Here is a 27,262-nt window from a genome sequence, read left to right as displayed (position 1 = left end):
GCTCCCTACTGAACAAGGAACCCAGTGTGGGACTCCATCCCAGGATGCTGAGATCATGACCTGAGCAGGTTCTTAACCGACTGAGCCACTCAGACGTACCAGGAGGTTGGGGTTTAGAGAAATTTATTTGCTCAAAGCATTCCTTGCCTAGATGATTGTGATAGCTTCATATTTGATTTCACTGCTTTTGGTCTTCTCTTTAAATCCAGGAATGGTATGGAAATTATCTACAAACATAGCCAATGAGAATGAGTGCTTACTATAAACAACCAGTATGGCTATACCACTGAAAAGGACTATCTGCCAGCTTGAATCTATGCTAAATAGCTATGAGAGGCTATAACTTTCTTTCTTTAAGACTTTGGCCAAGTCCCTGTTGTCTACAGAATAAAGTACAAATTTCTTACTATAGCCTTTAATAAAGCCCTTGTGGACTGATCTCATTGCTACTTTCATTCTTGCCTGCTTTCTTACTACCTTCACTCAATTTATGACCCAACCAACTCTGACTACTCATCATTTCCCAAATACCATTTTCCTGCTCTTTCTGCCTTATCTGTTTATACTTTTTCTTTGAATGCCCCCAGTCTGTTTCTCCCTACTGTATAGTCTAATTTATCCCTCTAGGCCAAGCTTGGATATCAGTTACATCCTCTGTGGCAACTTATCTTACACCCACAAATATTAATAAAGTGTTACTTCTTTGTGTTGACACAATTTTTTTTTCAGTACTCCTCTTTTGGCACCTATCTCATTTTATAAATAGTATTTATACACATTTCTTGTCTATCCTACTGGCTTTAAAGCTTTTTATGGTCAGGGATTGTATCTAATTCAACTTGTATCTTTCTTGAAGTGCCTGACATCTGGGTATTCAACAAATACTTACCAAATTGAACTAACTATATATCCTAGGTATCTATCATAGGCTATTGCTGGTATACTCATTTTGTGAGTTGGGTAATATTAGGCAGAAAGATCATAAGATTTGTCCAAGGGACTTATGAGCAATTTTAGATGAGTTCCAAATTGTCTTGATGACTAGTCACTGCCCCTATCACAAGAACTTGAGGTGTCATCTTAAGGCTTTTCTAGACAAGACCATAGATAGGGAACACATTTTCCAGCCCCTGTAGCCACACATTAGAGTGTCAGTCAGCTCTGCCAGAAAGGGGTCTAAAGCACGAGGTCCAACTGGATTTGGGTTAATATAACTCTGGGATATTGAGTTAATTGATACAATTTTTCTTTCTGTTAGAATTATCAATGGACTACTGGGTAATAATGATAATCTGATTACTAGTTCTTCTAGCAGTGATTTTTCTCTCCATATGGGAAGCCACTACTACCTACCATAGTAACGGATGCAGGTCTTAGTAATGCTGTGATTTATATGTAGCTTTTTCTTAAGCCTTTGTTTAAAAACTCACTTCTTCCTGAACTCCAAATTTTAACCAAATCAAGAGGCTACTTGCATGCTGTGGTCTTTAAATAAACCCAGATTGCTGTTCTTTTTTGTGCTTGTTTCTCATCCCCTCCACTCTACCCCTTCTTCCTCCATTCTGCCTCAGAAGAAACAAACTATTACCTGCATGAAATCTAAAACTTGCTGGTGTCTTTGTTTGGCAGCTGCAACCTCGCTGTCTGAGATCGCTTCCCTCAGGGACTGTTGGGTATTCAGAGAATCCAGCTCCACCACAGCAGAAAGGCGGCAATACAGACTAATAAATTTCTCCCTGTAGCTGCAAAAATGAACTGGAAAATGGACAAGCAAAATAAAACATGTTAAGATCTGGTATCAAAATAGAGAAATTCATACCTCAGAGAAAACAAGTTGAATGAAAACATGATTTATTAATCCTATCAGTGGAAAATATTAAGCCATAAATAAATTATAAATGTGCTCTTTAGGGGCCAGTTGTCTGGCTTCAGTCAGACAGTATTCCCTTTTAAGGTTTACCAAGTCCTGGTAAAGGTATGGGGAAGTGGGCTTGGCTCAAGCTGCAGTTTATGTTCTGCTCCTAAAGTTAAGGCCACATACACACACACACACACACACATTCTGAGAAAATAAGTTTGCATATCACTTTAAAGAAGAAAAAAGTCAAGTAGCAATCTGAAACCTAATTTTGATTTCCATGTCTGATTTCCACTGTGTATCTTACATGCTTCTTTTCAAAGCCAGAAATCCCAGAAGATACAAAACACACTTTTCTTGGGATGTCTTTTATCTGGCTGGAAAACTTCCTTTAGGACCTGGCAGGATGGGTTTTAATTCTTGTCCCTGCTCCTGTCCCTGTCCTTGTCCCTGGAAGGATGATGGAGGTGATACCTCAACAGACCATTTTTGTCTTTGGCAGACTTGGCCTTCATCTTTCAAAAGATAATGGGCCAGCGGCCAGAGGGAACAGTCTAATAACCTTCATCTCCATCACAGAGGAGGGAGAGAGGAGTGTGGGACTCAGGCTCATGTGGGTACCCTGAGATGGATCAGATTTCCTGTACTTCTCTCTGATCACATACTAAAACAACAGATTGCAGTAGGATGAGGAAAGCATCCTGAATCAGACTAGTGTAATACCAGTCTCTTCCTGACCATTGCTGAATTTTCAGACTCACTTTCTAGGAACCTCATTTACTCTATGTGTCTAACTGTATCACTGTGTTTCATGCTATGGAAACAGTCTATTAGAACTCCACAAATCTGTGGAAACATTTTTATTCTGGCTTCCTTAGTGAGGAATTCTAGGAAGAATATCTAATTACTGCCCTCGGGTGTCCTTACTTTTGATTCCTGAGACCCAGAAGTGGCCATTTAGGAAAATGAAAATCACAGTGCCTCGTAATGGGGCATCTTGTTATCTCTACACCTCAGTGAGAAAGCCCAACTTCTCTGCCTACTGAGAGATTTCTAGGCACCCTCCAAGTCCCATCTTACCACTGCCTACTTCCTTGCTTGGTTTTCTCCTAAGATGAATCGCTGGTGTGGGTACAGGTAACCTGCCCTGTTTGTGTTTCCATATGGAAGTGGAAGAGAAGAATGTCGTGAGGGCTTCTGTGGTTCATCCTTATTTCAGCTGTGCACCATTATTTCAAGGTGTTTCTCAGTTCTAGAATTGATTTTTCTCTGTGGTGTCAAGTCCATCCTCCCCACTTCCTCTACTCTAGCACTTCTTTGCCTGACACACAGAAGAACTGATTTCATATGGCCTTTCAGTAAACAACAAACTATTGAGCTCTTCCTAAACCATCTGCTTTGCATGCTATTTCCCTGCTTAAAAACCTCCACTGAGCTCTTTCTTGACTTCAGGACAAAGTCAAACCTTTTACCACCAGAAGGAAAGTGTCTTGTGATCTAGAATTTGAATAAATCTTCAATCATATCCTCCATCATGCAACTACCCTTCACCCTCCACTCAAATTAATTCTAAGCATTGGTCAGGCTGAACTTACTACAAGTCCTGTTACACTTCCATGCTTTTACACGTGCCTTTTTTCTGGTCCTCAAACACCTGTTTCTACCAGTATCTTTAGATCACACCAGTGTCTTCAGGTCAGCTTCTTCTGATCCTTGAAGATTGAGCTTAAGTGCCTCCTCAGTAAATCTTCACTGACACCTCTTTCTCTATAGGCAGAGGTAGTTTCTCTCCTTTTGTGCTCCTAGAGCACTTGTTTCTAAATGTATCAAGACAGTTACCCACTTTATTAGAATTATGTGTTTACTTGACTGCCTTGGTATTAGGCTGTGATTTCTCTGCAGGTAAGAACCATGTCTCCTATTTTTATTTCCTCAAAATCTGAAACATTATAGCTTTTCAGTTAATGTTCATTGACCAAATGAACAAAAAAATGCATGGCCTGGTCTGAAGAGGGCAGACCCTTCCTCCAAAGTCTCCTCTTTCCCTCCATCCTCTTTTCTCTCTGTGCTCTTGATTTTCCTGTTTTGAAAAGTGTATTTCAGGTCTATGATATTTACTGGCAGCTATACAGGAAAGAGTCACCATTATTTTGTAGCTTACTCTTGACTTACTTACTCTTGTAACTCCCTGAATGTGTCTTTATGCCTTTCAAGGAGGGATTATATCCTGTTAGCACTTATGAAGATAGGGAGATTAGGAAAAGGCACTAAAGAATTTCTTTAAAAGAAACACTATCATTCCCATATGAATTCTAAAACGCCAGGGTGTCCACAACTTTCTCTTGTTGTGTCTCCTTGTGGTAGGAACCTTGGATTGGTGGGTGGTCTCACAGCGCCCACACCCCTCACCCCTTGCCACTCACCACAGCTAGCTATAAGGACCTTTCAACTACAGCGCTTCACTTTCCCGTGCTAGTGGTTTTTATGCAGAGCCTTTAATGTTACTTTAACAAATGCTACTTTAACATAGTCTTTTGTGGTTTAGCAATGATACATTTGGTAGCCATCACAGAGGAGGGAAGGATAGACTGGAAGCTTCTAATTTTTTTTTTTTCTCTAATGTGAATCACATGCATTTAACAGACAAAATGATACAAGGGTACAACAGTGCATTATCTGGACCACATGATTTGTTAGTAATTTACACAGTAAGGCTAATTTTCTGTGGTGTTTTTTCCCTCTATTTTTTCTATATGAGATAGTGACAGACTAAAATGCATTTGATACCAAAACAAGAAGTTGGATTAAGTGTAGAGAAGAGTAGAAAGTATTTGGGTTTAGTATCAGACAGAACTGGGAGTTTGAATCAGATCTGACAGTTACTACCTGTGTGGCATTGGGCATGTAACCTCTGGGAGCTTCAGTTTTCCCACATCTAAGATGGATAGTAATGTCTATTTAGAATTAAATCATATCATATATATACAGTGCATAGAACAGCATGTGGCACGTATCAGAAACAAAATAAAAAATTTTTTCACACCCTTACCCTGACCTCTCAGAAATAATGAGGCATTCAGAGTTAGAAAATTGGAACAGGGTTGAGATTAAAAAATTCTTCCTAAGATCTTAACTTAATAAAATCCTAATCAGTCAGGGTCATGGAGCCTAGTTTGGAAGCTAAAAATATCAATAAGATTACCTCCTGTGGTCAGTTTAGTTCCAGGATTCTTTGCTAGTGTGTCAGAAAGAACCTGGGCACAAGATGCCCCTCTAAAGATTCCTGGGAGTGAATGAGTTGACAGTTGGAATTCAGGAGTGGTATCCTAAATCATGAAAAATGGGCCTTAGGAACGAGGGTTGAGACTGTGCCATTTCTTGTAAGCTTGTGGCCTGGATTCCATTAGGCTCAGTGCCTGGATATCCCACAGGCACCTCAAAACTCATCATTTGTCAAACTGAACTCATCATCTCTCCCCTCCCCCAAACCTGTTCCTCTCCTCATCTTTCCTATTTTGGTAGATGGCAACATTATCCATCTCAGCACCCTATTCAGACTCTCTGGCTCCTCCATTTTGCTCTTCAGCCACATTAAATCAATCACAAAGTCCTATTGATTTTAACTCCTCAATTCCTCTTGCCTCTGCTTTCTCTTCTACACCCCTACTGTGGCAGTCTTGGTTCCGGTTCTTATCACTACCACCTGGACCACTCTCTCAACTGTCTCTTTGCCTCTAGTCTCAGCATTCCATGCTTTGGCTCTCCTGCAGTCCATCTTTAGAGCTGCTAAAATCCAAGATGACCATATTATTCCTTTTAAACAAATCTTTTCATGACTCCCCATTGCCTACATGATAAAGTCTAGCCTCTTTAGGATGGTATATATAGCCCTTTGTGATTCTGACTTTTTAATTTTTAGTTTCATCTCCTGTCTTCTCAGGTGCCATAAGCATCTTTCACCATGAGCTACTAGGAGTGTACTTAATTGGGTTGCATTTCCTCAGGTCTCCTAGCCTTTGTGCAGCCCACTTAAGACGATTTTCCTTTTTAGGTCTGCCTTTTCTGAATGTTTCTTTCTAATTCAAGATTAGCTCAAATGTTACCTCTTTAAGGAAGGATTGGATGTCCTTCCTTTGAAACTCAATAGCCTACCTATTACAGCAGGGCTTTCATTATATTGGGACTTTTGGTATAGATTTCTGTACCCTTTACTGGTGGTCAGATTATGTCTTATTAACATCTGTATATCCAGTGCAAGCACAGTCAGTACTTGACATACAGTGGCAACCCAGCAAATGTTTGTTGAATGAAATATGTAGCCAAGCACTTAAGTATGAAATATATGCCAGGCTTCAAACTGTTTTTTAAAAATCCCCCAGTTTTATAATCTTACCAGTCCAATCAGTACGAATCATAGAATCAAGGAAATCAGTAAAATCAACTTTTCTTATCATAGGCCTGCTCTCAGTTGTGACTGCCCATAGGATCAGGACAGGGCAACCTCCTTAGTGCAAGCTAGGCAAATCGTCAAGAGGCCACACCACTGGACAGAGTTTCTGAAGGCTCACGATGGTACTGCTTTTCTTTTTGTTTCTGCGAACAGTTTAAATAGTGACCCTTGTTGGTACCCAGGCACTTGCTTGATTACTGCAGTGGAGTATTACCCTGCTTCTATTCAAAGGTTGGGGTAGGGGGGAGTGTCAGCCTTCAGGTTATGGAGGGGGCCTGGGTTTGAAATGTAGCATTTTGCCTTAGCTCAGTCCTGCTTATGGAGCTCTCCCATCCGTATGACAGTCCTCTTCTTCCCTATAGTAATCCTGTGAGGAAATAGCCTCTGGGTTTGTCCCAGTCTATTCTTTACTCCAGGAGACAGAAGGCTAAGCTCCTTTATCATTCTGTCCTTGCTAGATCTATTTAGTGCTAGAATAGGCACAGATGCAGTTTTCTGTAGCTGGTTAGCAAGTTATTTATGATCACTCAGGCCACTGGCAGGAACATGGTCAGTTTGCCAAATCTCAAATCCTTTCATTGGGACAGGGATGACTTGTACAAGTCAAACCGAAATATAGTGTAAACTTTTTATAATTGATGTGTTCCCATAATTTGCACCTTTTCAGGTTTCATAAAATTCCTGTGTTCTTATGACTTTCTGAGTTCTGATTGAATTTCCAGTAATGTTCTCTTTCTCAGAAATGCTTAGTGTATCTGTTGACCTTTTGCTGTGGGTCTACCTATGGAAGGCAGAAGTCCCTACTTAAAAAAACAAGTAAAAATTGCTTAGCATCTTTCTTGAGGGGTTTTAGACCCATTATAGTAAGTCTTTGAAGTTCCTGTAGAAATTGTTATTAAATGCTTTGTGGACTGAAGTCTAAGGAAGAAGTATGGTAATCAGTACAATAATCTGTTTCTTGGAAAGCTCTGATCTCTTGGGGATAAGGTAGAGTCTTTCATGATTCTTACTAAGGTCCAGCAATCTTTTAAAAATTGTTGCTGGTGCTGCTGAAGTATAATAAACATTGTACTGGAGTGTACTGATTTCCTGCTACTGGCAACATTTCCTCCTGATCGCTAGAAAAGACTAATAGAATTTTGTATGTCAGTGGAACTACGCCCAATGAGGTGATCTTTTCTGGAAACTTACATGGTTCTCATAAATCAGTTGGATCACCTATCATATAATAAAGGAGGACCAGGAGACTATGAAGATATATGTTATTCCAGGGAAAAACATCTTAAAGTCAGGAGCTCTTGAGACCTAGGCTTTGATCTTTGGCTTAGCTTTCATAGATGAAGGTTAATGTTTGATAGTCTTACATTGCTTTTAGTCAAAGAGATAGGCACTGTTGAATTCTGGTACTATGATAACTACATCTCTATTTTGTAAGTTCTTGAAATGTTATGTTTTGTGTGTTCTAGTGTGGTCCATGGACTGACAGCACAGTATCATCTGAGAGCTTGTTAGAAAAGCAAATTCTCCAGTCCTGTGTGGTGGGGCTCCAGAGTCTCTTTTAGCATGCTCTCCTAGTGAATCTCAATGCATATTGAAGTTGGAGAAGCAGTGTTCTAGAGCATCATATCCTAAAGTGTGTTTTCTTAGTTTTTTAGTAAGTGCCACACCAAAAATGCTTCCAGTCATGGTCAAATGAATTTAGAAAATGCTGGGCTAAACAAAGTTAAGCTTTTTGGTTTTTATTTTTTCATCTGGGAGGGTTACCAGATTTTAAAGACCTTCTAATATGTTACTCTACCACTCAAAATTATCTGTTGGACTCTCAACACATTGAAAGTAGAATCCGAAGTCCTTATCATGGCCTTTGAGGCCCTGCATGATCTGGCTGTTGACTCTCTGATCTCATTTCCTATCTTTCTTGCTCTTGCTTACCATACTTCATCTACACTGATCTTTTAGCCAAGCACACTCTTGCTTTAAAGCCTTTGCCCTTGTCATACCCACTGCAGGAAAATCTCAGGTCTCTACTTACAGGTTTCTTCTTTAAAGGGACTCTCCCAGGTCATCCTATATAAAATTGCAGCTCCTGCTCTTCACCCCAGTCCTTTACACTAATTTATTTTTCATCACAGCCCTCACTACTGTCTGACATTTACAGTATTGTTTGTTGATTGGTTTACTGTTTGTCTCCCTCCATGAGAATGTAAGCTTCATGGAGAGTTTATTCTTTGGAGCTCCTTAGTACCTCGACTAGTACCCAGCACATAGTAGGTTACTTAATAGGTATTTATTGAATTAATGAATAAATGAGTGGAGAGAAGAAATTGTAGACTAGAAAGTAACAGTAGTAGGACAAAGTGTGGCTGCTCAGGAAAAGTGCATGAACCTCCCAAAAAGCAGAGGACACTTGCAGGGCTTGGTCCTCCAGGGTCTTAGAGTAATACACTATTATAATTGATCCCAAATCATTATTACCATGAAGACCACTTGAGACATGGGGAAATGAACTTCATGTATTTTTGTCTATAATCATGGAACGGTAATGACCATTTCATACAGAATGGACTCCTGGTTAGCTCTCCAGTGAAGTATTTTCCTTAGTTCTTTACCCTATCAATTATCTGTCCCTAGGAAATCGTTCACTTTCATGGCTTCAGCCATTATTAATAGACACTGGCCAAATTTCTGTGTTTAGTACTCAACCCTCTTTCCTTTATTTCTACTGCCAAATGGACAGGTCTACTTGTATGTTGAATTTGCACCTTCAGATTCAAGATAGAGCTAAAAGCATAATTTTCTTCCCCAAGTCATATTCCTCTCTGACTTTTTCTTTTGGTAATGGCAGCAATATCCTCACAGTATTTGAGGCTGAAAACCATTGGAGTACTCCAGAAGTCTCTAGACTTCACCTTTTCTCATTGAAACAGTTGCTCCATCTTCTATAATACTCCCAATGTTTCTTACTTCTGTATTTGTTTCCTTTATGGGGGGAGGGTTTGTTTCTGCCCTAATACTGGACTATATGAACTATGCCCCCAAATGTGCTCTTAATCCATCTTAAACAGATTCCTCAGTCTGACTCTTAAGATACTGCCCAGTATGGCCATGAATTTTCCAGACCTTTTTATGTCCACTGCTTCTTCACATCATTTCTCTGATCTAGCTGAACTGGACAACTTGTTCTTTTCCCTACTCTTTCTGAGACCTTTTGTTCCAGGGAGCTCATTCTGCTCCCCCTGACAAGAAAGCTTTTCTTATTGTCCATGTTTATTAGTATCCTGTCCATTCTTTAACACCCACATCAAATATCCTCTCCTCCAAGGTGGCTTTCTGATACCTTGAGAAAAATGTGTTTCCTTTTCTTTTTTCAATATCACTTATGATTGGCATATCTTGCTCATTTAATAATAATTTGTATCATTATTTTGCTGTTACCACTGTACTGCAGGCAGAGACTGTCTTACGCATCTCTGAATCTCCACAGTCGGTATCTAATATATATGTATTGACTTGAAATGAAATACCATGACCCAAACTGTATTTTGTAATAGCAGTGCAGTCATATCATGGACTAATAATGTTCTTTGGATGGGGAACTCATTGCGTGGGGTCATATTCCCATTCAGTCCTCTTGGGAGTGGTATGGCCAACGTTATTAATCATTTGACACAGAAAAGGTGCAGAAAGTTTAAGTGACTGCCAGTGTCACACAATAGAGGACCCAGGACTCTCAAGTCCCAGTCTGCAGGTGTGATTCAGGCTTCTGTTAATAACTCTTTCTCTTCTGGAAAATAATAATTGCTATTCTTTAGTTGTTTTTGGCATCTGAATGGTTGGAGCAAGGGAAACTGAAAGGCTTAATCCATTTATCCTCAAGGGATAAATTCAGATTCAGATGCCCAGGTCTCAAAATGGCAGTTGCCTCTCTGCTTCTAAATCTGCTGTCTGGGGAGCAATCCAAAGAGAGTCTGCCTCCATTCCATCCACCCAGCGCTCACCCTCCCACAGATCCTACAATTCATTTGAACTGATAGAACTCCTGCTAATTGCCTCTTATTGGCCTGTTATAAGAAGAAGCATGGGGAAGAGACAAAGCATCCCTATTCACATTCTCAGTGGGCAGCAGGGGTCTCTGCAAAAATAGAGAAACTGGGGCCCAGGCTATTCATTTTTGAAAGTCAGGACAAGATCTTCCACCATTCAGAATCCCACATTATAATCACAACACGGCATCCTGGGATGCTATTTTCTCAAATGGTCTGCTAGAAATCTAGAGCCTGTTTAATATTAGAGTCTGTTTAATAAATCAGCACTACATTGACTTTTTTTTTTCCTCCAGAGTGATACGCACTTTACATTTTAATTTCACTATTTTTTTTTTCCCATTTGGAGGTGAGAAAGAGAGAGAGAAGGGGCAGTGCTTTTCATGAAAACATCAGTTCTTGTACTTATGTTTTAAGAAAGCAAAGTGAAGGCAAGAACTGCAGCCTGATAACTGAACACTCTGTTTAGAATTCCCTCCTCTCCATTGGACCTTAGCTAGGTTTCAATAATTATTGCTCAGGCACATAGTCTTGGAGCTTTGCTTTCTCTCAGACTTGTACACAGTTCTAGGAAGGGTTGTTGCCAAAGCCATCATGTGATTTATTGACCCTCCACTGGGACAAGGGGGAACAGATATAACTTTGTGATTTTATTATAAGGAGGCTGGGTTAATATTTCTAGGTGAAACAAGCTACTATACCAAGTTCAAACATCTGAAGAGGGAGGTTAAGAAACCCTGAGTGTGGGGTGTAAGGATTATTCTGTCCTGGGGCTGTACAGACGTCGTCTGAGGCAGGGAGCAGGAGAAGAAAGGACACATTGTGACCCATTTCCAACACCTCCTGTGTGTAGAGGCGGAAGTTCCTTGCCTGCAGAGGGACACGCGCGGAGGAAAAATAGGAGAGTTACAACATGGCACTTACATAAACAACACCAAACTGGCATAAAACATCTAACAAAATTACACGACTTCAAGCTTGGAATTTTTATACAACATAAATATTAGGGTTCAGCCCATTTAATAATGCTATATAAAATCAAGATTTAAGGCAGTAATGTTCCACATAAACTCTGAAAACAACATTTATGCTTCTTATAAAAGCAGAAAATGATTGCATTCTGTGGGTTTTTCAAAATGATGAATATAATTACATGAAGCAACAAAAATGGATTGAATTAAAAATCTACTAGTTTCAATTTAAGTTGGTTAAAGGGGAAAAATGTAGTTTCTGGCCAAGGGTTGAAAAAATTTTACAAGTATCAAAAAAAAAAAAAAAGTTGTATGCACTCTTAGGCAGTTAGGCAGCCCTCTCCCAACATGTGTATGTAGCCCAAGAGTAGCCCAAGAGTCACCAATGAAATATGAGCTGCTTCAAACCTGCTAAGCTCAAGAAACCCTTTAATAGTATCTACTGTCACAAGTAGAGCTGGTGTGTTTTTTTCTCCTCCTGAGTACATGGCCCCCCCTGGAATAATCCAGTTTCTCCCCTAGTGCCTTTATGGCATCTTGTGCAATTTATTCTTCATAATTGTTGGCTGTTTTGGACTAACCTTGCAGTACTGACTTAAAATCTGAGCAGTACCGCAATGGAAGAACACTCTTAGAGTCTCTAATCTATGTCCCTATGACCATAGGTCAGGGGCCAATTCTGGGTTGTTGCTCTGTTATTTAAGAGAGCCAGTTACTCCTGTGATGGGCTTCCTGTTTATAGGCTAAACTTGGTTGATTTTGTGTGTTGTGTATGTGTGTGTATGTGTGTGTGTGCTGGGTATGGGGAAATGGTGAACCTAGGCCAAAAAGGAAAAAAAAAAAAAGACGAGAAATGAATTCAGCCTAATGCTACATCATGTTAACTTACTAGACAGAGCCTAATAAACTTTTACTGTTCTCTTCTGTGCCAACAGTTTTTCCTGAAGTTGCTTATTAGTGGAGGTTAGATTTGCACCTTTTGATTTAGATAAGATGATAATTTCTCTATTTGTGACAGCAAATTCTCTATTTCTCTGTTTGTGAAATTCTCTATTTGTGAAAATTTCTCTATTTGTGAAAAGATAGCCATGGCATAACCTTGCCAGTGCTGTAAGTTATACTACCACCAATCTGCTGTTCTTAGATAAATAATTTGTATATCTAAGTGTATACTTATTTATTCTCCTTGACTTGTGCTATCCCGAAGCTGAGACTTGGTGTCTTTTCAAGGTGGGCTAGTGAATTATTTTTCCTTGCTTGACCAGACCACAATAAAGCCGGGTCCAGGAGCTGTGGAAGAGGTCAACATGCAGGAGATAGAGAAAAGGGGCAGAAGTGGAGTCTGTGTCCACTTGTAGGTGTCAAATTCAAAGTGTATAGCATGTGCAAAGTGGTATTTAAATCACTGAAAATGAACTCATATATATTTTTTAAACTTCTAAAGTTTTATACACGATGCAGTTTCCATTAGCCATAAAAGAAGATAAAAATGGTAAAGACTAGTACCTGGTGTAAAGGTGTATTGATCTGCTTAAGGAGGGCTTTCACTGCCATCTGGAGCTCGTAGAAGAACAATTGCATGGGGCAGTCAGAAGTATGATCCACACTTTCCATAGATTCAGAGCCAGAAAGCTTTTGGACCCATTCCCACTCCTCTCTGTATGTTGAGTCAAGTTAAAATTAGAAATTTAACAAAAGTTCAGAACACAGCTCAGAACATTTTTACTGTATATGTCCAGAACCTGGATAACCAATTTTTGGTGGCTAAAACTCAATACAATTCATGAAATTTGAACTTTTTGCCACCCAAATGGAATTTAAAAAGAGCTTCTGCTAATTTAAGATTAGTTCACCTATCAAACCATATATACCTCAGAACAGCACATCTAATTTTTATCAGTCAGTTTCTGAGATTGGAGCTTTGAAATATTTGGTAATAATTTCCTGACTGTCTTCATTTTTCTTTCCCTGAAGATCCTCTGTAAGTTCTAAGGCCCTACATTTTACCACAGGGGCATCTGCTGGTTAATTCAGCAGTTGGGTAACCACAGGACTCTGGTCCAACTCAGGCAACAAACCACATGGCACATTTCAACTCTGGCCTGTTGTAATCGTGGGGACTATTTTGGTTTCTTACCCCTTCCAAGAGCTTGAGGAGAATCACAAACAGGAACACCAGACAATTCCAATAAAAGGAACCAGGGGACACACATCACTGCTTCCATCCTCCTTTCAAACCAGTCATCTGTGTCTTTATTCTGCGTGCTCTGTAATCCTTCCTAATGAACTTTTCCAAATGTCATGCAGAAGGGAGGGGAAAGAATGATGGTGGGAGAAAACACATCTGGTTTGTCCCCCAAAGGCTGTTCTTCAAAAGGAGCTTAGAAAGATCAAGGTAAATGCTTCCTGGGAACACTGTTTCCACAGGTATGCTAGCTAGCACAAGTCTCTAAACACATTCATTTGGCCCAGTTTCTCCTCTTTCTAACTGTACAGGGAGCAGCAATATGCTCTTAGGAGCAGGCTAGAGAGGGAAGGGAAGCCCTCCTCTTGGGGCACAGAAAGAGAGGAGGTGCTAACATATGTTTCCACCCGCATGAAAACATTCTGAGGGCTCTCTCCAGTGGGCTATACCAGCCTGGGCTCCAGTCTTTGTGTCAGAAAATGAAGTTGATTATGACATGAGCTTTTCATCAGAAAACAATCTCTTTTAACAAACTATCCTCTTAAAACACTTTCTGTGTTCAGGGTATCTGTTTCCTTTTAATTCCTACCCTGGAAAATACTATAGAGAATCTACCCTATTGTCCCAATAATAGAAACAAAATAAAAATTAAATCCTATTTCAATCTGGGCATCCTCTTGGCTTCACAAATTGAAATCTTGGAGGACCTGCTTGGGAGTTGTTTATTTTCTCCCATCACTGATATTGAACTAAATGAGGGGGTTCTGACTAGCACAAGCATTCACAAAACCTAAAGGAGCACACTGCTAAAATAGCATCTATAATCGAGTTAGAGAATAAATTACAAGTAGAATACCATGAACCATCTACCACTAACTAAGCAGGTTAGTCTATAAGGATGAGGATGAGATGGAACTGGCAAGAGTGAAGGCTACTGGAATCTTCTGTAAAAATGAAACTTGGATCTTTGTCAAGGGGAAATTAGTTGGTATAACCACTAACAGATAGAGTCAAAACCTTTAAGACACAAATCTAGAAAATGGATGAAAGTAACCATTGCAGAGTCAACCCACAAGTGAGCCGTGTAACTAACCTCTTGGGAAGGATTGAGAAGATAACCAAAGTTGATGTAGAAGTGACCACCAGATGGCAGACTTAAGGCCTGGGTGTAGTTGAATAGTTGAAAGATGAGAATATGGCAGCTAGTGAGTTCTTTGAAGAGCCCATCATCATTTCCTTTGTTGTCATCAAATAGTATTTAATAAACAATACACTACAGTTAATAAGCTACTGTCACTTTATGGATCAAATTTTAAGTGACTGAATTAGAATGCCTTTTGGTTAAGCAAATCCATAGCTGTAACTAGAATCTGCACATCTAATTTGTACTGTGAAGCCTGATAAAGGCTCAAGAGTTCTTATCTATTGTCCTTTTTTTCAGGTTGAGCACAATTCAGTTCATTATAGTAGATTTTCAGAGGCCTTCTGAAGGGCTAGTTGTAAATCTGAGCCAGATTACCAAGATTGGGCAGCTTTCTCAAAGTTAACAGGGTAATTCACCATAATGCCAAGCCATGGAGCAGTTTCCAGAAGCACAGGCCTTGTTACTTTTTTTCTTCTTTAGAGAACCATAAAGAGTACAGGAAACATACAGTCCTCAGGCCAGAGGGTTAGGGGTGGGGACACTGAGCACGGGAGGATTCTTTAAGGGGAAATTGCTCTACCAGAACCCATTTCTACAAGTGATACTTAAAAAAAAAAAAAAAAAAAAAAATGACTAAGTTGTGAAGAAAAGATACCAGAAATAGAATGTTAAAAGAAAAGGGCATTTATTCATTAATGAGTTGAGTATTGGTGGTTGCCCGATGAATACCATAGAGAGGAAGTGTAAGGAGTGTGCATCTCCTTCATGGGCTCCCTCCTTCCACCAACCATCACCACAAAACCTCCTTATCCTAATGCTAAAATGCAGCTAAGCCTCTGCCCCGGTGTACTGGCACCTGGGGACATCTCATCATAGAAACTACAGAAACTAAGTATCAGTTTGCTTCTGACTCATCAAACCCATCACTTGAGCCATGGTTTCATCACAAGGAAATCTGGATTCCTCACAACTTACTTGGAAATGTTATTGTTTTCACGGATCTTCACGTGGCAGAGAATGTTGGGCAACTTTTGGGTAACCAGAACTTTGATCTGATCCACAGAGCTACACAGCTTTAGGTAACCCAGATATAATCCAGGAGAGAGACGCTGATGACTCCTTTTGTGATAAGAGAGAATATCCTGTAGGGTAAAGAACAAAACAACACATAGAACACCTTGAAAAGGTAATCTCAAAACTTTTTCCTTTCTTAGGTACACAATGTCATAAATGAAAGGAGCTCTAGCTAAGCAATTAGGTAAGAAGCCTTAGATACCACCATGAATGTTAAGGACATGTTGGTGGTACAGGCAAGCTTATCTTCAGGAGAATTATCCTCCAAGTCAAGTAATTAGTCATTAATATAGCCTGCATGCCTCCTATTTCCCTCAGTTTTCAGAGCCAGGATAGGGGGATGGATTGTGACTGGGAATGGGAAACTAAAAAACTAGAATTCATAATTTCTGTCCTTGCAGGGCTAATTGTTTAGCTGGGGGAAACAGAAATTTGCAAGTGTCAAAGCTGACAAAGCAGTACAGGAAGCCTCATTATTTCTGAATAATTGGTATCTAAGAGACATCTTATTACTGAATGACATAGTTTAAAATTGGATCAAAATTTTATGGTAATTAGAAAATGACTTGGTTGATTCTTTATCTTGAAAAATGAAACAAAAGTAATAGCAACAGGTTTGTTTATCTTACATTATTAACACTTAATTCTGAGGATGAAGAAAGAATCAAGTATTGATTCCTTTTTTTGGGGGGGGCTTAGTGTTTTAGGCTAAATTGTCTGATAGCTGAAATGCTATTCCTCATGTTTAACTTATACAACATGATCATTAAGAGGATATTTTCACAAGAGTATTTGAAGTCTTCATATCTTTTCCCTGGCTTTTAAAAAATGTTGATATTCAGGTCATTCTCCTAGGATTCTTGTTCATTTTGTGTTCTTCAGTTGTTAACTGGCCTGCCACTGCTAGATTCTCAATTGGCAGTAGCTTTGCCTGTGATTCGATCAGGTCTCCGCATCATCTTCATCAGCTTTAAGAAATTCTGTATCTTTTACAAGATTTTAAAATTTGTCTTGTAATAGATTTGCCTGGAATTTGCATTGTATTTTCACATCATAATATTCCTCAGGCAGCAGAGACTGAGTGAAGCTGTAGGTACAAGAGCAAGTGCCAGCCTAGCGAGCACGGAGGTATGTTTGAGTGGGGTCATGTTTTATGTGTGGTCGGCTCTCCGGTGAACTTTTTTTGTGGTGACTTCTGCTTCCCTATACAACTGCAGGAACTCAGATAGTGAGTAAGTAGAAATATGTATCAGTAGTTAAGACCGTTTTCAACCTTTGGGCACTGGGGGAATTGAAACAGTTAGAAGTGATGAGTTGGGTAAGCATTTGTATAGGCCAGAATGTAGCCTGGTTTTCTGAGGGAGTGAAAAGAAGGAAATGCAGGGAAAATTAAAAGGAAGAGAAAATCAAACATTTAAACTTGTACAGAATTCTATATGGAACAGAGAGATATGAAGCCTTCCTTGACCTGTATACTCTGAAGGAGTGATCCCTCCTTTGTGGAATTCATGATCTGCAACATCTACCATATGCTATTGTGTATCATCTCCTCTGTCCTATCCTTTATCAAACATACTGAGTTCCAGGCACTACAGGAGACACTGAGGTTTCAGGTGAACATTATGTGATCCCTACTTTTGAGAAGGTTGAAAAAGATGAGTAAAAAAATGACCACAATATTCTGAAATTGGTCTTATAATAGAGGCAATGGAGGCATACAGAGGAAGGAATACATACTTTTTTTCCTCTGTTATGTTCTTTTCTTGAACCAGGCTATGAAATTAATGGCAGTACTATGTTTTCTATTGCTTTGTGTCCTTAGTACCCAGTGCTATATCTGTATATAGTAGATACACAACATGTGAAAGTCAGGACAGGTCCCTAAGCCAGAACATAGGAGAATAGCAGAAGAGGGACAAAATAAGCATGGTCACAGTTGGGAGGAAGGCATAACTAGCAGGTACAGAAAATCAAAGGCTAAATAACTTTTATGATATTTGGCAAAAAAAAAAAAAAGATTAGAAAAATTGGATTTTGTGTTCAAGAAGGAAGGAATTTTTATTAATGTCAGGAGATGGATAAGGCAGAACTTTCTGATATCTCCTATCTTACCTCTTTACAAAAGATCACAGGAGTGGATTGGAGAAAGTTCAGTCAAAGTGAAATTTTGAGAAATGAACAGGTAATAAGAGAAACAAATGAGAGAAGGGGAAATGGAAGTATTCAGATCAGCAGAACTGGATAATATGCACCCTAGAGATACTTGCTGTACAAGCAGATGTGGCCACAAACCCACAGGTCATTATTTTTGAGAAGTGATGGGGAACTGGAAAAGTCCCTAGAGACTAGAAAAGGGCAAATATACCTATCTTTAAACAGGAAGGAGAGACACACAGATGACCCTGGTAATTAAAGACCACCAACTTATTGATCTTTGAATAAAATGAGAATGAACCCTCAAATAATCAATTTTCAGTTACCCAGGAATCCTGAGACACTTTTAAATAGGAGTCATCATGGTTTTGTGAAGGGCAAATCATACAAACAATGTTAATTTCCAGTAACAAAAGAGCAGAATCCATAGACCAGGGAGAAGTCTCCAGTGTGATCTGTTTCACTAGATAATCTGGCAAAAGTAGAATCTTGACCACATTACTTTAATAGGCTGACTATCTGGGTTGAAGATTTGTGGATGATGGAGGTGGTATGGGAACAGTAGACATGTTGAGTGATGGCCCTATAGGGACTTGTCCTGAGGGCCTGTCTCTTTAGCTTATTGAGGGCCTGTCTCTTTAGCTTATTTATTGATGTTTCAGACAAAGAAATGAAGAATGTGTGTATCAAAATGGTGGGTCCCAAATTTGTTGTGGTTTTGATTTTCTAGAAAATAGTAATAAAGCTCTGAATGATCCTATGCACTGGAAAAATAAGCTATCATAATTAGAGTTGAAACTTAATAAGAAAATGTCTTTGTAAAGACCCAAACCCAGGAAAACAAATACAGGATGGATATAAGAGAAAAACATGTGGGGGTTAGAACTAACCACAAATAGAATAAGAGTTAGGAAGACACTGTGGTTCGTAAAAACCAACACCATTCTTAAATGGAGTAATTTACTCTTTTGTTCACTTTTTTAAAAGGACTGACTGAACTGACTGAGCATCTGCCTGTGTTTTCCTGCCTTTCATAGTCATTTATCCTTCATTAGTCAGATTGTTTTTAGAGCCTGAGAAATGTATGGGAAGAGAAAGAAACTGTCCCATTCATATAATCTTAGGTACACTAGGAAGGACTTCTAAACCAAATCCAAAGCCTTAGGGCCCATATAGTGCCTGATTTGACTTCTAACCTGTTTTTCTAGCCGTTAGTTTCATTACGGTCCAGTTGTGTCTCTTATCTCTAGCCAAAATATATTGTTTTTTCCTTCCTCAGACATATCCCAATGTCTCTTCTTTCATTCTGTTGGTTCATGAATTCACTCACTTGACAACTTTTATTGGGCACCTATTGTGTATCAAGGGTGTTGTGCTAGAATATTAATGACATCAGTGAGATGTGATCTTCCCTTTCATGGAACTCAGATTTCCATGTGTGAGAGAGACACGTAGCAAATTTTTCTAACTCAAGGTGACAAGGGTTGTATAATATCCATCGTGAGCCCAAGGGAGGGTTATATCTACTTTTCCATTTCCTTATGCCTCTTTTCTCTACCATGCCCTCTATTTAATTCTCTCTCTTTATTCTTCCTTCCTTCTTCCCTCCCTCACTTCCTTCCTTCTTTTCTCCCTCCCTCTCTCCTCTTTCCTTCCTATCCTCTCTTTTTCTCTTTTCTTCCTCCACCTGGTGAACTTAATTTACCTTTCATGGCTCAGCCAAATGTCACCTCTTCTACAACGCCTTCCCTGATATTTCCAGGGAGAATTAATAGCTGCTTTGTCTGTGCTCCAATAGTACACTGTTTGTACTGCTATCAGGCTCTGGTTTAATTCTGCCTTGTATTACCTTGATTTGTTTACAAGTCTGTCTCCCTCCTTTGACTGAACTCCTTGAGAGCAGGGACCTTGACTTACTCATTTGTTTTTCCTATAGCACCTAGAAGGGTTCCTGGCACCTAGCTGGTGCTGAAAAAATGTTTATTAAATATGAAGTGAGAGGCCCAGAGGTAGTGGAATCTGGGGCTGGGCCTCTTGAAGAGAATATACTATGTTGGTAGCATAACTTCCTGGTAGACCAGTAAGGATCTATCCAACCACCCTCCCTTGAGCAGGTATCCTAAGAGCTTGTTAGAAGAATGATAGATGCTTTTCTAGTGACTACAGGGCTTTTGTTTCATTGCAGAGAGAATAGAAACTGAATTGTCCAGGGATAGCAAAGGTCATAAAATGGTGGCCTGGGTCTTTGTGGGCCCAAGATTATATGGACTGCAAAAATTTTTTTAAAAATTTTTAAAGATTTTATTTATTTGAGAGAGAGCATGAGTGGCAGGGGGAGGGGCAGAGGGAGAAGCAGACTCTCCACTGAGCAGGGAGCCTGACTCTGTCTCCATCCCAGGATGCTGGGATCATGACCTGGGCCAAAAGGCAGATGCTCAATGGACTGAACCACCCAGGTGCCCCAAGAATTTAAATTTTCTAAATTATTTTCTAACCTTTAACAATAAAGAGATTTAATTCAAAACTCTATAGATTTTCCAACTTCTCTTTAAAAACTGGAGAACATTTCAACATTGGGACCACGTTCTTCCACTGTAGTTAGATGAGGCTGAATGGGGTCTTTAGATGGGACAAGGGCCCTCCAGATTAGTCTCTGTTGCTTCTGCTTGTTTTCTTTCTCTTTTTTTTTGAGATGTAATTAATATACTATAACATTCACCCTTTTAAAGTGTGAGATTCTGTGGTTATTTTCCTATGTTCACAAGCTTGTGTGACTATCACCACTACCTAATTCCAGACCATTTTCATCACTCCACAAAGAAGCCTGGCATTCATTAGCTGTCATGCCCTAGTCCCTCCTCCCTTTGCCCCTGGAACTACTCATCTACTTTCTGTCTCTGTGGGTTTGCATGTTCTGGATGTTTCGTATAAAGGGAATTGTATAATATGTGGCATTTTGTGCCTGGCTTCTTTCACTTAGGGTAATGTCTTCAGCGTTCATCCACTTTGCAGCATGGATCAGTGCTTCACTCATTTTTATGGCTGAATAATATTCCATTTATGGATATACCACTTTGGTTTATCCATTCATTAGTTGTTGGGCATTTGGTTGTTCCCACTGTTTGCTACTTGAATAATTCTGCTATGAACATTCTAAACAGGTTTTTGTGTGAACCCAATTGTTTCTCATATCCAGGTCAACCGGCTTACTTTCATTCATCTTCTTGATTCCTACAGTTTTTGACTCCCATGTTTTAGGGGCTTCATGGAGGTAGAAAGAGCAGGAATGTGTTGGAAAAAAGAAACAACAGAGAAGGGCAGAAAAAATAGTAGGTCTTGGGCATCACAGGTGTGAGGAGGCACAGGGTGACAAGGAATGCCTGAGGAGGAGGTGGCAAACTTCACGGGCTTTCTCTATGATTATACCTATTTTCCAAGGATTCAAAGAAGGGGAGGGAGAGGGCATGTAAAGCAGTTTGGCAGAATGGGAAGGATACCTGACTAGGAGTCAGGAAATTTGGGTCCTAGTTTCTCCTATGCTGCTTTTTGGCTGATATGACCTTGAGGAGTTATTTCCCTGAAATCTGTAGCTTCATCTGTGAGTGGGACACACTCACAGATGTGAATAAAACTGCCCAATCTCACTGGGTTTTCACAAAGATCAAATGATATTATAGATGTGACAAAGTGTTTATAAACTTGAAAAGATAGTACTAATGTGAAAGATTAATCTTCAAGAAGAGTTCACCTGTGAAGTTTCCAGTTATTAAGGTGACCCAGGAGATCAATGTCTGAGTAACTCAGCACCTGAGAGGGGTCTCTCTATTGGAAATACTCTCATTGCCAATTAGTTTGCTCAGAGGGACTCTAATTTGTTCTTAATAACTCTCTTTTTCCTAGATGCGTGTGGAGAGGATTGCTTCCTTCATCCCTCCCCTCCCCCCCTTTCTGTCTGTCTTTTTTTTCTTTAAGGATTTCTTTCTTCTAGATATGAGAAAGGCCTGCAATGAAGATCTGGGACTTGAGAGGATCAGGAATTTGAGAGTGTTAGACCCTGGAGCTTCCTCGGGGCCCTACAGATTAGTAGATTAGTTATGGACCCAGATTTTGTTAGAGCCCTTACCTGTTTTGAAAACCCCATTGCAGATCATACAGTTTTTATGCAAATTTTCCTTAGTTCTTATGGAAAAATAGACAGAGTGGTGTAATGCCCCAAGGGATGACTCAGCCAGTTCTAGGGTCTGTGGGAGGGTATGGCCTAGGTATGCTCTGAGGAGGGCCAAGCATTATTTGGATTTTTCTGAGTAGAGAAATAATAACAATCACTAACATTTATTTTAGTGCTCACTTTTGCTACTCTTCTAATGCTTTATGTATTAACTCATTTAATCTTCATTCAAATCCTATGAAATAGTTTTTTGCAGAGGACGAAATATGAGAGATCAAAAATTAAGTAACTTGCCCTAGTCATATAACTAGACAAGGTGGGAGTCAGGAATCATACCCAGCCAGCCAGGTTCCAAAGTGGTGCCTTAGTATGTGTTGTGATATGGCAGGAAAAAGCCTAAGCCTCCCATCGGAAGGTCTGGTGGTCATCACTCTACCAACCATAAAAGGAGACTGGTTTGTGACCCAGCCTGCTTTGGGCAAACACCAAAACTTGTGACTACTTCTGTGATGAGTTGGTAGGGCCAAATCTTGACTTAATTAGGCATGATTGGATACCAGCCCCAGTAGTTTTATTCCCCATTTCCTCTTCAGTGTAAGACCTGAATGGAAGGAGGGGAGAGAGAAGTAGGAGGAGAAGGAGAGTGGGGGTGGGTGGGAGTGACATCAAGCAGAAATGTACCAGTCAGAGGAGGTAAATTTTCCATTTGAATCTGTGTGGAAACCTGATCTTGCCTCTATTTTTGGTCTCCTTCTCTAACAACCTTTCGCCAGATTGGAATCTTTCTGCACCTGTAACACATTTTTAATGTAATAAGTCTAAGAGAAACCAGGTATTATATCATGCTGGGGCCTGTGCTGTGTTTCTAGGAGCAAAGGTAGCTCAGACCCCAGTTTATCCCTATAGGGGATTAGTGTATTAGTCACCCTATAAAAGCTCACTTTATTATGATTTTTAAAATGTTTCTTTTAGCACTTGCTTATAAAGGGTGAAGAGGGGAGCCACGAATATGTCTGTGTTCCCTGCCCCCATCTCCTATGCACACATACACACACACACACACACCCTCTATCAATTTCATATGAACCCAAATTCTGTAAAATCAAAGCCAGAGGTATTGCCTTTGACCAGTTAGCTTACCTTTGCTACACTGGACTCCATTCTGGTTTGGGCTAGTACAAGGAAAGTAAAGGTGAGATTACTGTATCAATCACTTCTCAGTGAGGAATGAAAATAAGATAGTGGGGGGCTCCTTGGTGGCTCAGTGGGTTGAGCCTCTGCCTTCAGCTCAGGTCATGATCTCAGGGTCCTGGGATCGAGCCCTGCATCGGGCTCTCTGCTCAGCGGGGAGCCTGCTTCCCCTTCTCTCTCTGCCTTCCTCTCTGCCTACTTATGATCTCTGTCAAGCAAATAAATAAAAACCTTAAAAAAAATAAGATAGTGGGCTGGTGGCTTAGCTTTTTAAGGTGATCATAAAGGGTTATATGTATCAAAGCTGGGGTTTATGTGGGAGAGAGCTCTTTCTTTCACTTTACTCTGGGGTTGCTGTCTTGTACAGATATGCCACCAGTTGCACAGGGCTCAATCAAGGGAGGTGTTTCTGCCAGCTTTACCACCTAACTGCAGAGTACTATAGAACTCATCCCCATGACTGGGCTTAAAAAAAGAAAAAGAAACAGTGTGACGCCCATGTTCACATAAGAACCCATGAGGGGTGTGACGGTATGGAGAGAGCACTGGACTCAGGAGCAGATGTATTTTTTATCCTGGTTTGGCCAGCCAGCCTGAGTCTTGATCTAAGCTGCCTGAATTTTGAATTTTGGTGGCTATTCCAGTCTCTGGTGAGTCTTTAATCCTTTATTTCATTTCTAGTCCCTCATGACTGCAATCTTAACTCCTGCCCAGGAATGTGATGTCATGTGGCAAAAAGAAGCCTGATTCCAGTAAGAAGATCTCAGTTTAGGTTTCAGCCCTCCATTTTCTCACTGTGTGCCCAGTGGCAAATGCAAGTTTTGTGGGGACTGAAGTGAATACAATTTTTGGTGCCTCCTCCTCCTTCTTCTTCTTCTTTTTTTTTTTTTTTTTTAAGATTTTATTTATTTATTTGTCAGAGAGAGTGAGCACAGGCAGAGGCAGAGGGAGAAGCAGGCTACCTGCTGAGCAAGGAGCCCAATGTGGGACTCCATTCCAGGACCCTGGGATCATGACCCGAGCCGAAGGCAGCCGCCCAACCAACTGAGCCACCCCAGCATCCCTTTTGGTGCCTTCTTTAAGGAGAAGAGTATAAAATTGTTGGAATCTCTGCCAGGGCACTGGAAGGGGCTTGTACAGGCGAAGAGCTAAATTGTGCTGGATCTTCATTAGCTTCACTAACTCTGCCTCTCTGTATGGCCGTATGTTGTGTATAATTTCTTTGAGCCTCAGTCCTTTCATTCCTATAATGGACTTTATCATGCCTGTCTGACCCAGGGGAGCATTATATGGAACAAATGAGTAAATAGGTGTTAAGAGTTTTTGTTCAGAGGGTTTTACACACACACACACACACACACACACACACACACACACACAGAGTCCAGGAATGTATTATTATTATTATAGTCCCTTCAGGTATTGGTTTAATGTTTTGATTATACTACCTATAGACCCCTACTCAAATATTTGTCTCAAAGTTTCTTGTTGGTTCTTCGGTCAGGGGTATTTTTGGAGTGCCCACCACTTGTATTGCTTGATGAATTCCAGAGCTAGAGAGTGATAAATAAAAAATAAGCTTCTGAATCTTTTCTGTGTGTGGGATACAAGCAGTGAAATACCTCTGGGCCTTCTCCACTTCATCACTGCATTTGTAAGTGGCTCTTGGTATATTTCACTGGAGTCTCAACAAGTGTATTTGGAACTTTAAATATGCAGTATTAGAAAACTCAAAAGACTGCCTACCTGGATGGTGATCAGTAAAATGTCTAAGGCTGTTGGCTCCTCAGGTGTTGACAAAGACTTCCTCTGGCTTTGGAGCTTTGAGATCTGCATCCATTTGCCATTAAAAAATGAAAAAAGCATCTCCACTTCCCTGATGGTGACTATGAGGATGTTTCCATGCCGGTCTTTAATGGGTTCATAGTAAACTCTTCCCAAGTTGTGTGTTCCAAGTAAGTTCTAGAAACAAATAGATTTCTGGTAGCTGGGATGATACTGTGCAAACAAAGCAACATAACTGCAACAAAAGACACTGTATGATTAACTGATATTTCTGAAAAGTTTTTTTAAATTTTTTTTAAAGCAAATTTAAACCTAGAGTATGTGCCACCACAGAAATGTACTTAACAGAAGCTCAAAGAAAATCTCTTCACCATAAGCCTGCAAAGATTATAGTAAGAGGCACAAAAATTATGTTTTTTTAAGCAAATTCAATATCTGTAAATATCTCTTACCCACATAGACACACCAGCCCATAGACCTCAGTTACCAGCACTTGAAGAGAATCCCAGATGTTTTAAAGAAAAATGCCTGATATTTCAAGTATGCCACTTGTGGAGTTTTCAAGAGATCTACAGTAAGCTGGTATGAAGTGGGGTTGTTTAAAATGAAGAAGTGAATTGACAATGTAGCACATTGTACAGGTCCCCAAATGACTGCACATTCCTTTCAAGATACTTTAATTGGGAGATTGGCCTGGTTTGACTTATCTGAATTTCAGGGGTTCTATTTATTTAAAATTACGTTAAAATTATTTGTATGCTAGGTCAACTGAGGCAGACAATACTTTTAGTAAGGTAGGAGGAGAAAGATGCCACATCAAATGTGGAGGGGCCCACTTTTATTACTAAAATAAACAGAATTTTTAAAATACGCAGGGCTTGAAGATTTCTAACCTAGAACACTGGATGAATAGGATAAAATACCCTTTTACTTTGAATATCTGTGATTTTTAAAAGATATAAACAAACCATCTCAGCACTCCCAGCAGCCATTTGTGACCTCCGATAAATTTTGATGACCAGGTAGCAAGAGAGCGAAAGAGCCAGAACTTGGAAAAGTGAAACAGATGACCTAAAAATGAATGAGCCAGCTGGTCCATATCTACAGCTATGAAGACATAGGAATGTTCTTCCAGGTAGAGACTGTCTTGTATCTTTTGTTTTTCCTTGTTAGAACTGGACGCATAAGTAAGAAATTTCATTAATAATTATTAACATATAAACATTTGTGGGATCATTATTTTTTAAATTAACCTAATCATTCAGTCAGATTATTCCTTTTCAGTAAGTGACTTCTAAATCTAGAGAAGTTAATTGGGTAAGGCTTTTCATCCAGCCCTCTGTAGTAATACAGTTTTATATAAAGGCAGTTTGCTGCCAAGTAATACTGGTAAATAAACTGATAAACTGGCTATCAAAAAAAAAAAAAAAAAAAAGCCTGGTTTGTACCATAGGCCCATTTCTGTGGTGTAAATGCTCCCACTGCCACTAGCCAATTTAAAGCTACCAAGCTACCAAAAGTTTGACAACAGGCTTTCAGAATTCCTGAATATTTAACAGTTGGCTCTCCTGAGCCAGTTCAACTTGGCTCTAGCAGCCACCAGCCACAGCTGCTAAGCCTTTAGTTATACTGGTATTGAGTTTCAGGGCAGCTCCTGTTCATTAACTCTTAGCCTTCTGAAGAATTTTTTACCCTCTCTGGCCCTGAGTTTCATCATTTAAAATTAAGAGTCAGCCCTTATGCTAATCCCTACCTTACAGAGTGTTTGGGGGATTAAGTGAAACAATGCATGAGAAAGTATTCTGTAAACTCTCTAGCTTCATACAAGTAGGGTATGGGCTTTCTTTATGCTCTGATTGGAATCCCATCCTGGCTTACACTTACTCTTTTTCAGGACTCTGCCTAGGTATCATCCTTTCTGGGAGGACTTTCTCAACTCTCTCAGAATTTACCATCCCTTCCTTTGTCCCCTATAGTTTCCTGTGGAAACTTGTATCTTAGTGTGACTCTGGTTTTCCTACAGATTGGTATACATGTCATGAGCTCATGGTTGTTTCATTTCTGTGTCTCTGGGTTACTTGCACAGTGCCTGGCACATATTAATAGCTCATTTAGTCTTTTTTGACTGAATTAACATTTTTCATTAGGACAGTAGAAAATATGATTTATTTGGGACTAAAGCTGGTGGGGAGACATTGAATGTGGTGGTCGTTGTGTTTAAGCAGAGTTATCATCAGTG

The 27,262-nt window shown here is 39.8% G+C and overlaps 1 protein-coding gene across 1 annotated transcript in view; it reads right to left on the bottom strand.

The window, feature by feature from the left end:
- The window catches only part of ANKFN1 (ankyrin repeat and fibronectin type III domain containing 1), a 266,145-nt gene that overhangs the window by 25,351 nt on the left and 213,532 nt on the right, over positions 1 to 27,262 (bottom strand). Inside the window, exons 13-17 of the mRNA XM_059148501.1 lie at positions 24,985 to 25,200; positions 15,627 to 15,793; positions 12,829 to 12,979; positions 11,053 to 11,221; positions 1,589 to 1,755 (exon numbers count right to left, since the gene is read on the bottom strand). Of these exons, the coding sequence (XP_059004484.1) occupies positions 1,589 to 1,755; positions 11,053 to 11,221; positions 12,829 to 12,979; positions 15,627 to 15,793; positions 24,985 to 25,200 (870 nt within the window). The remainder of the gene's footprint in view (positions 1 to 1,588; positions 1,756 to 11,052; positions 11,222 to 12,828; positions 12,980 to 15,626; positions 15,794 to 24,984; positions 25,201 to 27,262) is intronic.

The sequence above is a fragment of the Mustela lutreola genome, chromosome 15 (assembly GCF_030435805.1).
Source record: "Mustela lutreola isolate mMusLut2 chromosome 15, mMusLut2.pri, whole genome shotgun sequence".
Lineage (NCBI taxonomy): Eukaryota > Metazoa > Chordata > Mammalia > Carnivora > Mustelidae > Mustela > Mustela lutreola.
This window is presented reverse-complemented; position numbering and strand designations above follow the sequence as displayed.